Below are 14,739 nucleotides of genomic sequence, written 5' to 3' on the forward strand. Positions count from 1 at the left end.
TCACGCTTAACCGAAAGAAGAAACGTCTCTTCAATAAACTCAGATGCGGGTGTATGTGAGTAAGCCCAAACCCATAAGAAAACATGCAAGAAACCCTATACATATGGGTGAACGGGCTTGTCTATGATAATGTCATGGGCTTGTCTTGTATAGTCTAATACAGAGCAGGTTAATCCCCTGCAAGAATGAACATAATTTAAATGCACATATTTCTAATTTAACCCGAAACCCCTAGTCTCACAGGCGGAGTCGACGACCCGTCCATCTACTTTTCTTGTGGTGGTAAGTCATAAAAATGTAATATTATTTGGTCTTTGTGTTTACCGTACATCTGCTGATCAGTTCACCAATAATCAGAATATCAGGACAAGTTCTTCCTTCTGCATTATAAACTGTGGAGTTGCCATTGGAACTAGTCGACTGTGTTTTCTCGGAACAAGACTAAGAGTTTGTTATATCTCTAATGTATTTGATCCCATCAGCAATATGCACCTATTATAAGAGATGTGAAAACCCTGGGTAACGCAACTGTATATATTAACATGACAAAAATTAGTACCTTTGTTTTAAAGTAAACGAATTCACCTTCAAGCGATCATCTTGTGTGAAACTAAAGTAGTCCAGATGAAGGCCCTTTATAAAAAAAACTAAAGTAGTCCAGTCCTTACCAAACAAGCTTTACCGGGTCAAACTCTACCGCCTGTTCAATGAGGTTCCATTACATACTTGGCAACTGAAATACTCTCACTGAATTACTCATTTCAAATGTCATTACCTCGATATCGAAAAATGGTAGCATCCGTGGAGGAACATGGGAAGTACTCCTGCTCCAAGACCAATTATAACAATCAGGACTGATAACAATATTAATTAAGGTGTTGTTCGTTCGTACATATATCTTAGATGCATCCAAATGCTCTATTTAAATGTTTTATCCACATTCTCGATATGAATGTTGTTCATTTGTAGTTTTTTGTTGTGAGCATCCATATGCATTTGTTAATAAAATGATTAAAATAAACATATCTTCAGTTTAACTCTATTTGGCACCCGTGAGATTTTGATTTTAACATTTCTAAACATATAAATTATTTAGATATATATTTTTAGGTTTCTACACATCATAATCAAACATACCCAAATTGGAAGGATCCGACTCGAAACCTACACAAAAATTTTAGAATACCTAAATGGAGCCTAATTTCAATATCCAAAAAAACGATACGTGAAAGAAACAACTTGTATCCGAACGGATACCCGAATACCCATGCTTAACTGATTCTGTAAACAAATGAAAAATTCTTTGTAAACATGTTTTGAATTCTTGTCGCAAATTGAGCAATTTCATTCAAACGTGTCAAATTATTATGGTTAGCATTTAAAATAAATGTTGTTTATTATGGCAAAGACTATTAATGAAATAGTTAAGAAGAACAAAAAATCCCCTATATATTATTTGAGAAACATTACAACATCTTTTTGTAGCCACATGTCATCACTAAGATGATTCTTAGAATAATTAGAGAAATATGTTGGTTCATCTAATTATATAATAAGCTTTTTATTGAACTAACAATAAATTCATCATTAATGTACTTTATTATTTACTTAAATAAAATTTACGGAATTTCCTAATGTGGCTAAAGTATATATGGCAATTAATGATTTTGAATAATAAAGATTTGATAAAAAAATAGTGTATCTTCTATCATATTTGTTTAATTTTAATCTATTAAATAATTAAACAACCACAATAACCATATAATAAAAATTTAGATTTTTATATATATGTTATATTTTAAATTTTTACAAATGGCTATAAATAACTAAAACTGTTAAAAGTCTCACATTCAAATTTTATGATCCATGGTTTAAAAAATTTGTCATAACAAAATACAAATGATTACAAAAATTATATAAGTAAAAAGTCTAATTTAATTAATTATTAAGAATAATATATATATCGTTTTAAATTAAACTATAAACCATATAAAATACAATATTTTAGTTTCAAAATTTACTTTGAACAATTTTTTTGATAAAAATTTTGAACGATCATTGACAACTTATTTTGTTTTTTAAATTATAAATTACTAAAACTATTAATCCCACAATGAAAATTTTCTTATCAGTAATTTAAATTTTTTTCTATAAAAGATATAAATGATCAAAAAACTATATGAGTAGAAATCATCATTTAATAGACATAATATTAAAAATATACTACAATATATTTTCTATGTTAGTATCATTTAAATTTAATTACATATCCTATCAAATATAAAAAATATTTTTTAGATTAATAAAATTGATTTATATGTTCGCACCAATTTTATTATATATTTAATAGTTACTGAACTTTAATTATTTAATATATATTAATTATTTCATAATATGTAAAAATATTTAATATATAAAATGATTTATATATATAACGTTGATTCCGCGCAAGGCGCGGATCTTAACCTAGTAAATATAAAAAATGTAATAAAATACTTAAAAATAAGTAACTTTTGTTTTGTACTTTGTAATAAATATTACTGACAATAAAAAAGAATTATTTATAAATTACGGTAAATGAAGTTGTTGAATTAGTTAAAAAAAGAATAAAAATATGTAAGAAACTACTTAACAATAGACAAATATTGTTTTGTACTTTAATTTTAGTAGAATAGATACCCTTATTTTATTTAAATCATATTTAAATATTAATTATAATGACATTAATTTTTATTATTGATCTAAAATATATTTATATATTTTTTAAAAATTCATTTTAAACTAGATTTGTTATTCTGTGGTTCGGACAGGGAAATATAGTTTCACGGTTTTCACCAAAAATACAAATGGTGTAATTTTGGTGGAAAATGTGATTTTGAGGTTATGAAGGAAAGTGTGAGGTTATAGGTTTGGCGAGAAAATGAGAGTTTACTATCTTGGTGGGAAAATGTTATTTTATGGGATTTTTTTTGTTTTGGCGGAAAAATATGTTTTTGCAATTTTGGTAAGAAAATGTAATTTATGGTTTTGTCAGGAAAATGAAATTTTGATGTTTTGAGAGAAAATATGATTTTCACTTTTGGTGGAAAATATGATTTTACAGTTTTGGTGAAAAATTTAATTTCAAAGTTTTGGCAGGAAAGGATAATTTTTTCGGTTTTGGAGAGAAAGTGATTTTGCTTTTTTTTTACCGAAGATTTTGCGATTTTGAAGAAAAATATGATTTTGAGGGAAAATGATTTTGTAGTTTTGTCGGAAAAAATGATTTTCGCAGTTTTGCAAGAAAATGTGATTTTACTGTTTTAGAGGGAAATGAGCTTTTTGTGAATTTTATGGATTTGGCGAAAAGAATGATTTTACGGTTTTTTTGTGAATTTTATGGATTTGGCGAAAAGAATGATTTTACGGTTTTGACGGAAAAATATAATTTTGTTGATTTGCTGGAAATTAATGTGATTTCGCAGTTTTGGCAGAAAATATGATTTTTTGGGTTTTACGAGAAATATGCTTTGTGAGTTTGGTTCGGAAAATGTAGTTTTGCATTTTGTGTGATAAAATTTATTTATTTATTTTCATTGGAAAATGTGTTTTTGACGGAAAAAACTAAATTTATAGTATTCAGTTTAAAGAGTATCATTTTAATTAAAAATGTATTTTATTATTTATTATTTTAGATTGAACTAGATGTTATGTGAAAACTCGCATTCATTATAAAAATGGATATTTTATCATTTATTCAGATATTCTGTAAAACCTTATCCGTATTTTGATAAAAATTGGAGTTGAGATTTGGAAAACACAGTTTGATGATTCATCTGAATGTTGCATTTAACTGCACTAAATGAACATTGATTTCACGAGATAGAACATGTGGAAAAGCAAACCAACATCACTTAATTAACTCGAGAAGAATCAGAACACTGCAGGATCAGTGCAAGCTAAAGACAAACAAGTCAGAACAATTACACCATAACTTATTTAGAAACAAACAACCTGGCCATAAGTGAATAATGCTCAAGGCTGGATTTCGTTATAATCCTATGAAACGTTGACCTTAACCTCCAAAACTTTTTGGGGGCTTTTTACATAAATATAGACTCTTTAATTAATAAAAAAATTATAAAAATGCTTTTAAAAATATTTATAGCCTCCAAAATTTTAGATCCAACCCTCATAATGCTCACCATCTTTCCACTGGATTCAGCATTCTTTATGTAGGAAAATACCAATGTAAATGCAGAAATTGTACCAGCATGGCAAGAGCTATAGGTTTCTTGCTTACATAAGCAATGACATCAACCGCTGTAATTTGATGGCACTCTCTACGGGGAGAACATGACAAGAATATGAACTCGTCATGTCACCTCTCACATTGTTACCCTCCACACGTACAGTAAATTGTTTTCACATAATCTAGTAAAGTTCATATAGGTAAAGCGATCCAAAATCCAAAAATCTTCCATGCGATATATAAGCCAACTAGAGTTATAAGTTCGAACAATGTACAGTATTAGGAATCATACACCAGGAATGATTAACAGCAGGCTCAGTAACTAGCAAAGCAAATACGATGATAAGAGATTTATTGATTAACAGATTAGTTTAGATAAAAAAAAAACTCATGATTTCTCACATTCTCAAAATAAATATGTCAAATTTGTTGCAAACTAAACATAAAATTAAGTTGGTGAAGGAGATAGATCTGGTGATCATTACACAAGTATTGGTAATATCATAGAGTAATTAGCTCGGAAACGAAATTATAAGCTCTCTTACTATTATTGTTGACAAAAAAAGCTCTCTTATTATTATTCTTTTTTATTTCTTTATCTCTAAAAGATAAAACTGATTCGTTTTATTACAGTGTTCCTTGCATCCATAAGCGTACGTGGGCGGGGTAAATCATTAAATCAATTCCTTATTGAATTGCATAACAATTTGGAGGGACATATATCATGGGTAGTGATTGGTGTCAGAGTCACTGTATTGATAGAGCAGAACTAACGTATATAAAAGACGTACACGACATTGATATATCATCAAAAGCCCACCTTACATCCAAATGATTATCTTTTGTTTTTCTTACTTGTTTGAGAAAGATACCGTTATTGTGAGCCACTACTATTGTGTCGGATTTCTTTTCTTATCTCGTCAAAACTGTTGAAATGTAAAATGACTGTTAAGTAAAATTCATAAACATTTGCATGTAAAATATTATACATGAACAGATAGATCTTATTTCTTTGGCTAACAAAAAAAGAATAGATAGATCATTTTATTACAAAATCATTGAAAATTATTTTATAAATGTAAATAAAATGTCATGTTTCTCAGTTGATTGCACATGTTTACAAGTAGATATATTTAAGTACATAATGTTTGGTGGATTTTGTTAATTAGATATCGTCGACAATATGACATGTGGATATCAAGATCCATGAAGAACTTCTCGATAGTTCACCTCCTGTAATATATCATTGGAAATTCACTCCGCTGTATAATAAACACGGTAGAACCTAACCCTGGGCAATGAGGCCGTTCAAGACCAAAATATTTAGAAGTTATACATACATATCCTCTCAAATGATTTTTTATAAATATATTAAAGTTTTTACTAAATGTTTATGGTTCTTAAAATCTCAGATCCCACTTTGAATATTGCTAATGAGTATCAGATTTCTGCCAAGACGTGAGATGCACCTTGCAATCATCACAAGTCCTGGAACATGTCCTATATAAAACCTACAAATTCTACAATGCTTTTAGAATGTCTTCAAGTTACTAACATATATATATCTACTTATCAAAAATCCAGTGATTTCATTTTGAAGTCGAAACTCTATGAATAAGATTTATATTTCAGCAACAAAGAGGGAATATTCTCTAGAAGAAGATATACTTGATCATAAACAAAACATTTGCTTTTCGAAATTACATACTTGGAAGATTAATGGCGATTTTTAACGTTTACTGTTCTTTTTATTTTCAACTGACTGTTTCCTTGGAAAATACCATAGTTAACTATCTAACTCAAATATTTCGACTATATGATATATGATTAGAACTTGAGTCATGTACGATAACTAACCAAAATAAAATGATCTTAAGATTTTTTTGTGAAAATAAATGTTAAATAGGATGAAAAGTAAAGATTTTCAAAACTAAAATAGAATGAAAATAATCATTTGACCAAACTAAAAGAAAATAAAGGAAACAATCAAATCTTAGCAAAATAAAATGAAGCCAATGATAGAAACTACAAAAGAAAAATCTACATAAGAAAGAAAGTTTTACTTTCCAGTGAATAAAAAAAATAAAACTAATGCATAAATGATAAGATAAACCATAAAAATACATGCAATAGATAGTAATAAATATTGACAAAAGAAAGATATAATCTAGAAATTCATACAATAACATAAAATAGATTTAAAGATAACTCTTCCATTGTGGGCTAGTTTCAAATATTCTGTACCACTGAACCAAATCTTCAAACATTATGGCACATCATTTGTAAAAGTATTAGGTCGATATGCTAATGTCTTATACGTACACGTAAGAGTTAAGACACAATCTTATATATAACCAAATCACTAACCCACCAACCTTTTAACTTACGTGTATCAGTAAAGGGACAAAGAGCAACACAAAATGTTGCACATATATATATATATATCCCTATCCTATATAAGTTCTTCTTATCCTTCCTCACCACATCTCGAACAGAGTGTTATCACCAACAACATCAAAAAGTTAGAGATTAAAAAAAAAAGAGAGAAAAGAATGGGAGATGAAGCAAAGGCAAAAGTGTTAGTCTTCTCGTTTCCTATCCAAGGACACATAAACCCTCTCCTCCAATTCTCAAAACGTCTAATCTCCAAAAACGTCACCGTCACATTCCTCACCACTTCCTCCACTCACAACAACATCATCCGCCGTGCCATCTCCGGGGGAGCCACCGCTCTTCCACTCTCTTTCGTCCCCCTCGACGACGGCTTCGAGGAAGGCCATCCATCTACCGACTCCTCTCCCGAGTACTTTGCAAAGTTCCAAGAAAACGTCTCTAGGAGCCTCTCTCAACTCATCTCCTCGATGGAACCCAAACCAAACGCCGTCGTATACGACTCCTGTACGCCTTGGGTTCTCAACGTTTGCCGGGAACATCCCGGCGTCGCCGCGGCTTCGTTTTTCACTCAGTGCTCCACCGTGAACGCGATTTATGTTCATTCCTTGCGTGGAGCGTTTAAGGAGTTTCAAGACGACGTCGTCTTGCCTGCGATGCCTCCGTTGAAGGGTAGTGACCTGCCTGTGTTTCTGTACGACAATAATCTTTGCCGACCCTTGTTTGAGCTGCTTAGTAGCCAGTTCGAGAATGTTGACCACATTGACTTCTTCTTGGTTAACTCTTTCGACGAACTCGAAGTTGAGGTAATTATTCTTTTATCTTTGTTTGTTTGACAAACAAAAAAAGTTTTCGTTGTTCATTTTCATATATATTATTAATTATCTGCAAAATAAAAGTAATAGTTAGTACTTGATGTGAACCATATGAAAATTAAAACTAGTAATAACGATATTTAAGTGAAGATTTCAATTGTAATTTTGGTACTTTGCGAATGTTATGTCCCTCCTCTGTGGTTGTAGACTCGAAGGTTCATGTATAAAAAAAGAATCTCTTAGAGCATGTTTAACCCTATTACCCCTAATGGGTTTCTTAGTAACTTTTTAATTAATAAAACTAATCAAATAACTTTAGTTAAGAAACTCCTATTTTAGTCAGTGCATTGGGAGTTTCTTAACTAGAGGTTCTTAAAAAAAAATTATTAAATATTTTTTCAATATAAAATTTATTTATTAAATAAAACATATTAAAAGATAAAATTTAAAACATAAACAAAAAAAAATTAAAATTAAAATTAGTACAATAATCGAGAATAATTTTAAAAAACATCCGAGCTTGGTAGTTGTCTCAATAACATCCAAATCGACTCCATAAATGTTCAACCAAATCGGCTTTGAGTTGTTGATGGGTATGTGGATCACGAATTGCAGTTCGAACACCCATCATATTGGCGATATTTGTAGGCATTTCTGAAGAAAAATCGAGATCGACATGTGAAGTTCCGGTGTCTTCTCCTTGTTGAAACTCTGAAACATTAAAATGAGTGTATCCATCTCGTTCGTCTTCTACTATCATATTATGGAGTATGATACATGCTCTCATAATCTTTCCAATTTTGGCTTTATCCCAAGAACGAGCAGGATTTTTGATAATGGCAAATCTAGCTTGCAAGACTCCAAAAGCACGTTCGACATCTTTTCGGACAGCTTCTTGATATTTAGCAAATAAAACCGCTTTCGGCCCTTGCGGTTCTCGAATAGATTGGATAAAAGTTGCCCATTTCGGATAAATACCGTCGGTGAGATAGTAAGACATATGATACTCTCTTCCATTGACAAAGTAAGTGACTTGCGGAGCATGACCATTTATTATATCATCAAAAACAGGTGAGCGATCAAGAACATTGATATCATTTAAGGTACCTGGAGGTCCGAAAAACGCATGCCATATCCATAAATCATATGAAGCAACCGCCTCTAAAACGATTGTGGGTTTAGCCGAACCACGTGAATATTGACCTTTCCAAGCGGTGGGGCAATTCTTCCACTCCCAATGCATACAATCGATGCTTCCTACCATCCCGGGAAATCCACGTTGCTCACCAATATAAAGTAGACGTTGAAGATCAGCCGGTGTCGGTCTTCTGAGGTACTCATCGCCGAATAAATTTATTATTCCTTCTACAAAATGTTCCACACATAAGCGAGTAGTAGTTGAACCGAGTCGGAGGTATTCATCAGTAGCATCAGCCGCAGTACCATATGCCAAGACACGAATGGCTGCTGTACACTTTTGAAGTGCAGAGAGACTGAGCCTTCCGAGAGCATCTTTCTTTTGTCGAAAGAATTCTACTTCGTTGGAGAGTCGATCAACAATACGGATGAACAATGGCTTGTTCATTCTAAATCGTCGTCGGAATAGATTTTGAGGATATGTTGGAGTTTCACTGAAATAATCATTCCATAAACGTTGATCGCCTTCTTCACGGTTTCTTTCGATATGAATTCTTTTTTTTCTTCTTCTTCTTTGGACTTCTTGATCACCATAATTAATGGCCAAATTCTCGAATGTTTTATCAAAATGTTGATCAAAGTATTGATCAAAATATTCATCAAAACTTTGCCCATCTACTCCCTCAAAAGTGTTATGAGAAGAGGAAGCCATAGAAAATGTTTAGATCAAAGAGAAGAGAGATACAAATGTTATGTGTATTGATATTGAGATCAAAGATTGAACGTGTTTATATGTTTTGCGAGAAGAGAAGAATTCAACTTGAGAATGTGTATTGAGAACAACGAGTTTACAAGACATATATAGACATACATAAACTCGTGAGAAGAATGGAGTGAATACATAAACTCGTGACACATACATACAAAATGAAGGACACTTTTCTTGGCTTCTTCTTCTCAACATCTTGTGACTTCTCACTGCATCTTCTTGTCAACATCTCCTGACTTCTCCTGCTTAAACATCTCGTGACTTCTCCTTCTCAAACGTGTGATGATCAAACGTGTATAAACATCTCGTGACTTCTCTTGACTCTTCACTCACTGCACATCAAACGTGTATAAACAAATTAATGTATTTTAGAGACAAATAAACAAAGCCAAGATAGGACAGATCAGATTTCACAAAACACATAAACTCGTTTTTTATAAAATAACATAACAGATCACATAAACTTGAAACATACATTATCATTATGAAACTTCCGAATTCAGCAGAACATGAAGACAAACAGAACATGGAGAAAAAACAGAACATGAAGAAAAACATAACATGAAGAAAAAACAGAACATGAACTATTTACTCAGCATCTCTGTAATGAGTTTCTGCTTAAGAGCTTCTTCAGATTCAGAAAGTGGCTCAGGTTTGGCAATGGGACGGTCAAGCAAATCCATCTTCTTAACACTCTCTTGAACTGCCAAATCTCTCTCTTTAACTGCCAAATCTCTCTCTTTAATAGAACACATGGCCAGAAACTCAGCAGATGCGGCCTTCGATGCCTCCTGATATGCTATACTTCTCTTACCAGATGCTGCTTTCGATGCCTTAACACCAGGAGGACGTTTTGTTGGTGACTCACCGAGAGCTGAAGCTGCTTGGGAGCTTTCTGATTGTGCTCCATTATCACACTTTCTCTTCTTACCGCTGCCATCAATCTTGCAAGTAGCAGCTTCACACCATTTCTGGTCGTACCTCAGCTCCTCCCAAGCATGGTGAAGGTTGAATTTAATCTTATGATCGTGGTAGAAGATTTCATGTGCAAGTTTAACAGTATCAGCCTCATTCTGACCACTTGTTTTCTGTCTTGTTGCAGCCGCATAGGATCCACAGAATTTGCAAACAAGATCGTTCATCTTCTGCCACCTTTGCTTACACTGAAGAGCCTCTGGTTTATCACCTCTTTCCACCTTTGGACTTGCTGCATAATAATCTGCAATGCGTTTCCAGAAAGCAGGAGCTTTCTGCTCATTGCTTACAACAGCATCTTTGCTGGTGTTTAACCATGCGCTAACATCTCCCTCAACCTTGTAAAAAAAACATAACACAATGATATGAGATAAGCTTAATACAGAGCCAACTCTTTACAAGACAAAATTAGCAACACAATTTATATGAGATTAGCTAAAATACTAAAATTAATCATTACAATGAAACTGAAAGACGGATGAGGTGAGAAAGTTTATTACTTGGGAAATCATCTCCAAATTGAAGAGATTGTGAGCCAGAGCTGAAAGACCGACAGATGAGAAGCCGTGAGGACCGTAACACTCGTCGTCTGTGGTGGGTTTGCATCGTTCTTCTGCCGGAGAAGACGAGAAGCGATGGAGGAGACGCAGTCAAGACAAAGAGAATACGAGGAGATGCCGTCAAGACCGAGACAGTCTTCGTCCTTGGTCTTCCTCCTTGGTGGGTTTCGATCCTTAATCTGGTGGAGAAGAAGACGAGAGAAGACGGAGGATCGAAACGAGAGAAGACTGAGAAGACGGAGAAGACGGAGGATGGTCCTTGGTGGGTTTCGATCGGTGGTGGGGTTTGATCGGTGGTGGGTTTCGATCGGTGGTGAGTTTCGATACTTCCTCTCCGACGAAGAAGACGAGAACGGCGACGGAGGATCGGTGGTGGAGGCTCCGTCGGAGAGTTTCGATCGATCAACGGTTCGCTTCTCTTTCGCACGACGGAGAACACAAGAGAAAGGAGAGAGAGGAGAGAAGAAATTATAAAAAAAATAATAATACAGAACCATATACTTTAGCCTAACTGCTGACACGTGCCCCATATAACCGATCATATAGTCGGTCACCCAAATCCCCTCTTTAGGATCGATAACATCATATTTAATTTGTTTTGATTTATTTAATTGGATCATTTTATGTATAATCCCACTAAGGACCGCCCGTTAAACATGGTCTTATATACTAAAGCACAAGTCATTCCACCAATCAAAATTTAACATATGACAAGTGTTTACAAAATTAAAAAAAAAAACAAAAAACAAATTACAACAAGTTTATTTGATTATAAATATTTTAACTGCCAACGAAAAAAATCTTTATTTTGCAAACTAGCATCATCAAACGTTCACATATGTTATGTAACTTTTAGTTATGTCAATAGTAGAGCTGTTCAATATGGTAAAACCGAACCGAACCGAAATAGACAATATGGTTTGGTTTTGGTATATACCATATAAACCGAATGGATATAATTTTATAAAAACCGTAGGATTTGGATATGGTTTGGTATATCACCGATTAAACCGAATAAACCGAACAAAACCGATTAAAAGTAGAAACATGTAAATATGTATTTATTTTATAACAATACATGAAAATCTATTTGTTACATAAGTTAAATTTGTGTTAATAACTATTACCATAATTTTATAGTAATAAAGAACCTTAATTTGTAAAACACTTGAACTATAATTAAATAACAATACATCGCAATTCAGACATCTTATTTTCTAAGTTTTCTTTTGATCTTTTTGCTTTATTTTAGTCTTCACTAAATTAATATGAAAATTATAAATTTGATGGATAATAATTAATGAAAAAATTTCACAACTTTTTTTTTATCTGTAAACAAATAGAATTTCGTGTTCGATTGAAAAAGCATGACTTTATGAACACTAAATATGGAAGAGTGGAAAAACTTTTCTTTCATGTTTCTGTTTTGTTTCATATTTTTATTTTTAAAATTTGAAGCATTGATTTTAGTTATAGATTTTATTATTTTATTTGATGGTAGAAGCATTTTTACTTTTTTTGTTCATTTTATTTGAACATGTAATATATTTTTAATAAATGACTGTGTTGACAATATGACTCTAAAATTCATATAATATGATCTCAAACTAAATAATTATGTTTTTTGGTATAAAACCTAATAAACCGAAAACCGACGGTATATAAACCGAAGTAAATATGGATTTAGAATGGTAGTTATATTTTACTAACCGAAATACCGAAAAACGAAAAAAACCGAACTTAAACCGAACCGATATCCGGATTGAACACCCCTAGTCAATAGTTTCATACGCTATATAAATCTGAAGCAAAATTTTAAAAATATGAGTCAATCAAATTTTCTGCATTTTTCTTTCTTATCCACAGTTCATCTTCTTTGGCTTGATTTTGCAAAGAAATTCTTTCTTAACTTTTCATAAGAAAAATATAATATGTATCCGTAAAAGAAAACAATATGATTCAATCTACATGATTTAAACTGAAGATGTTATTAAACTGAAGATGTTATTAAAATGAGAATTCCATTACCACAAACCTAAGTTATTTTCAACGTGGAAAACTATGCTTGTGGATAAAAAGTATAATCATTTATATCTGAATATCTGTTTCAAAATACGGAACTAAGTTTTGTAGACATTTCTCATATGGCAGGGAGACAAAATTTAAGTTACGTGAAGCAGAAATTGAAAAAGAAATTTAAATTTGTAACTTCACTAATCTGTCAATGGTATTTTTGCAGATATATATATTTCAAACATGAAAACATGTCAACAAATAAATATTCATTTGATGTATAATCAATATTTGTATCGACATTTATAGATTAAACACGTCTATGAAACCCATATTTTATGCAGTATATTTTATACACACATATAACAATTAAATATATATATATTTAAGCATTTATTGTGTCTTCATTTCTTGGAAAAAAATAAAAAAAATTGTTTTGGCAACTCACGTCGCTTTGTTTGAAGGCAGCTACTTCTACATTTATATAACAATGTGTTAGGTAGGTTTAGAAGATATATAACTATAATAATAATTTGTTATTGATAAGTCATGGCAATTTTATGATCGTATAATTTTCGAAGACAATGAAATTGATCCGTGCTAAGCACGGGAGGTTATACTAGTTTAATAATAATGTTGACGTGAGCCCTAGTAGAGATAACAGTCTTCACCAAACCGGGTTCTAATAAAAGTTATATAAAAAGGAGCTATATACTATATGAATGGACTGATTTGGTTGATTATGAAATTGATACCTACGTAGTGTATATTCAGTCAAGCTATACTAACGTTTCTTTATTGATATGCTACCACTTCCTTTTCTTAGGTGCTAGAATGGATGAAGAAACAATGGCCGGTCAAGAACATAGGACCAATGATTCCATCAATGTACTTAGACAAACGACTAGCAGGTGACAAAGACTATGGACTCAGCCTCTTTAGTGCTCAAAACGAATGCCTTGACTGGCTTGACTCAAAGCCGCATGGTTCAGTGATCTACGTCTCTTTCGGAAGCATAGCAGTTTTAAAGGACGCTCAAATGATTGAAGTCGCAGCTGGTCTAAAACAAACCGGCCATAATTTCTTATGGGTGGTTAGAGAAACAGAGACGAAGAAGCTACCAAGCAATTACATAGAGGAACTTGGTCAGAAAGGACTGATAGTGAAGTGGAGTCCACAATTAAAGGTTCTTGCACACAAATCGATTGGTTGTTTCATGACGCATTGCGGGTGGAATTCAACTTTAGAGGCATTGAGCTTAGGAGTGGCTTTGATTGGAATGCCGGCTTATAGCGACCAGCCGACTAATGCTAAGTTTATAGAGGATGTGTGGAAGGTTGGGGTTAGGGTAAAGGCAGATAAAGATGGGTTTGTCACGAAAGAAGAGATTGTGAGATGTGTTGGAGAAGTTATGGAGGAGATGTCAGAGAAAGGGAAAGAGATTAGAAAGAATGCTTTGAGATTGATGGAGTTTGCAAAAGAAGCTTTGTCTGAAGGGGGAAACTCTGATAAGAATATTGATGAGTTTGTGGCTGAAATTGCTAAGTAACATGATCGTATCAATATGTGATGCTCAGCTTAATAATGTGTTTTGAAAATTTTAAAATATAATAATTTGTTGTTTGAGCTTTTAGAAAACTAAGAAGTTTATAATACAGTTTGTGTGTTTTTGGTTTGTAGTTGCTTCTGAGTTGTTTGCAGTATGTACAATTTGAAAATGATTGGAGACTTGAGAAATTTTGGGATTAAAACAAGAAGTTAAGTTTTTCTTTTCTTTATTTTATTCTAGAATGAAACTTCGCTAACTAGAAAAATAATTGCCGTGTCTATGCTAATACATAAGGTTGA

At 32.4% G+C, this 14,739-nt stretch overlaps 1 protein-coding gene across 1 annotated transcript; it reads left to right on the forward strand.

The window, feature by feature from the left end:
• Positions 1 to 6,688: 6,688 nt before the first annotated feature.
• Positions 6,689 to 14,659, forward strand: LOC106387993 (UDP-glycosyltransferase 74D1). Its single transcript, XM_013827955.3, has 2 exons — positions 6,689 to 7,428; positions 13,718 to 14,659. The coding sequence occupies exons 1-2, from the start codon at positions 6,784 to 6,786 to the stop codon at positions 14,438 to 14,440; spliced, it is 1,368 nt and encodes a 455-aa protein (XP_013683409.2). The 5' UTR covers positions 6,689 to 6,783; the 3' UTR covers positions 14,441 to 14,659.
• The last annotated feature ends 80 nt before the right edge of the window (positions 14,660 to 14,739 follow it).

This window comes from Brassica napus, chromosome C3 (genome assembly GCF_020379485.1).
Source record: "Brassica napus cultivar Da-Ae chromosome C3, Da-Ae, whole genome shotgun sequence".
NCBI classification, from domain to species: domain Eukaryota; kingdom Viridiplantae; phylum Streptophyta; class Magnoliopsida; order Brassicales; family Brassicaceae; genus Brassica; species Brassica napus.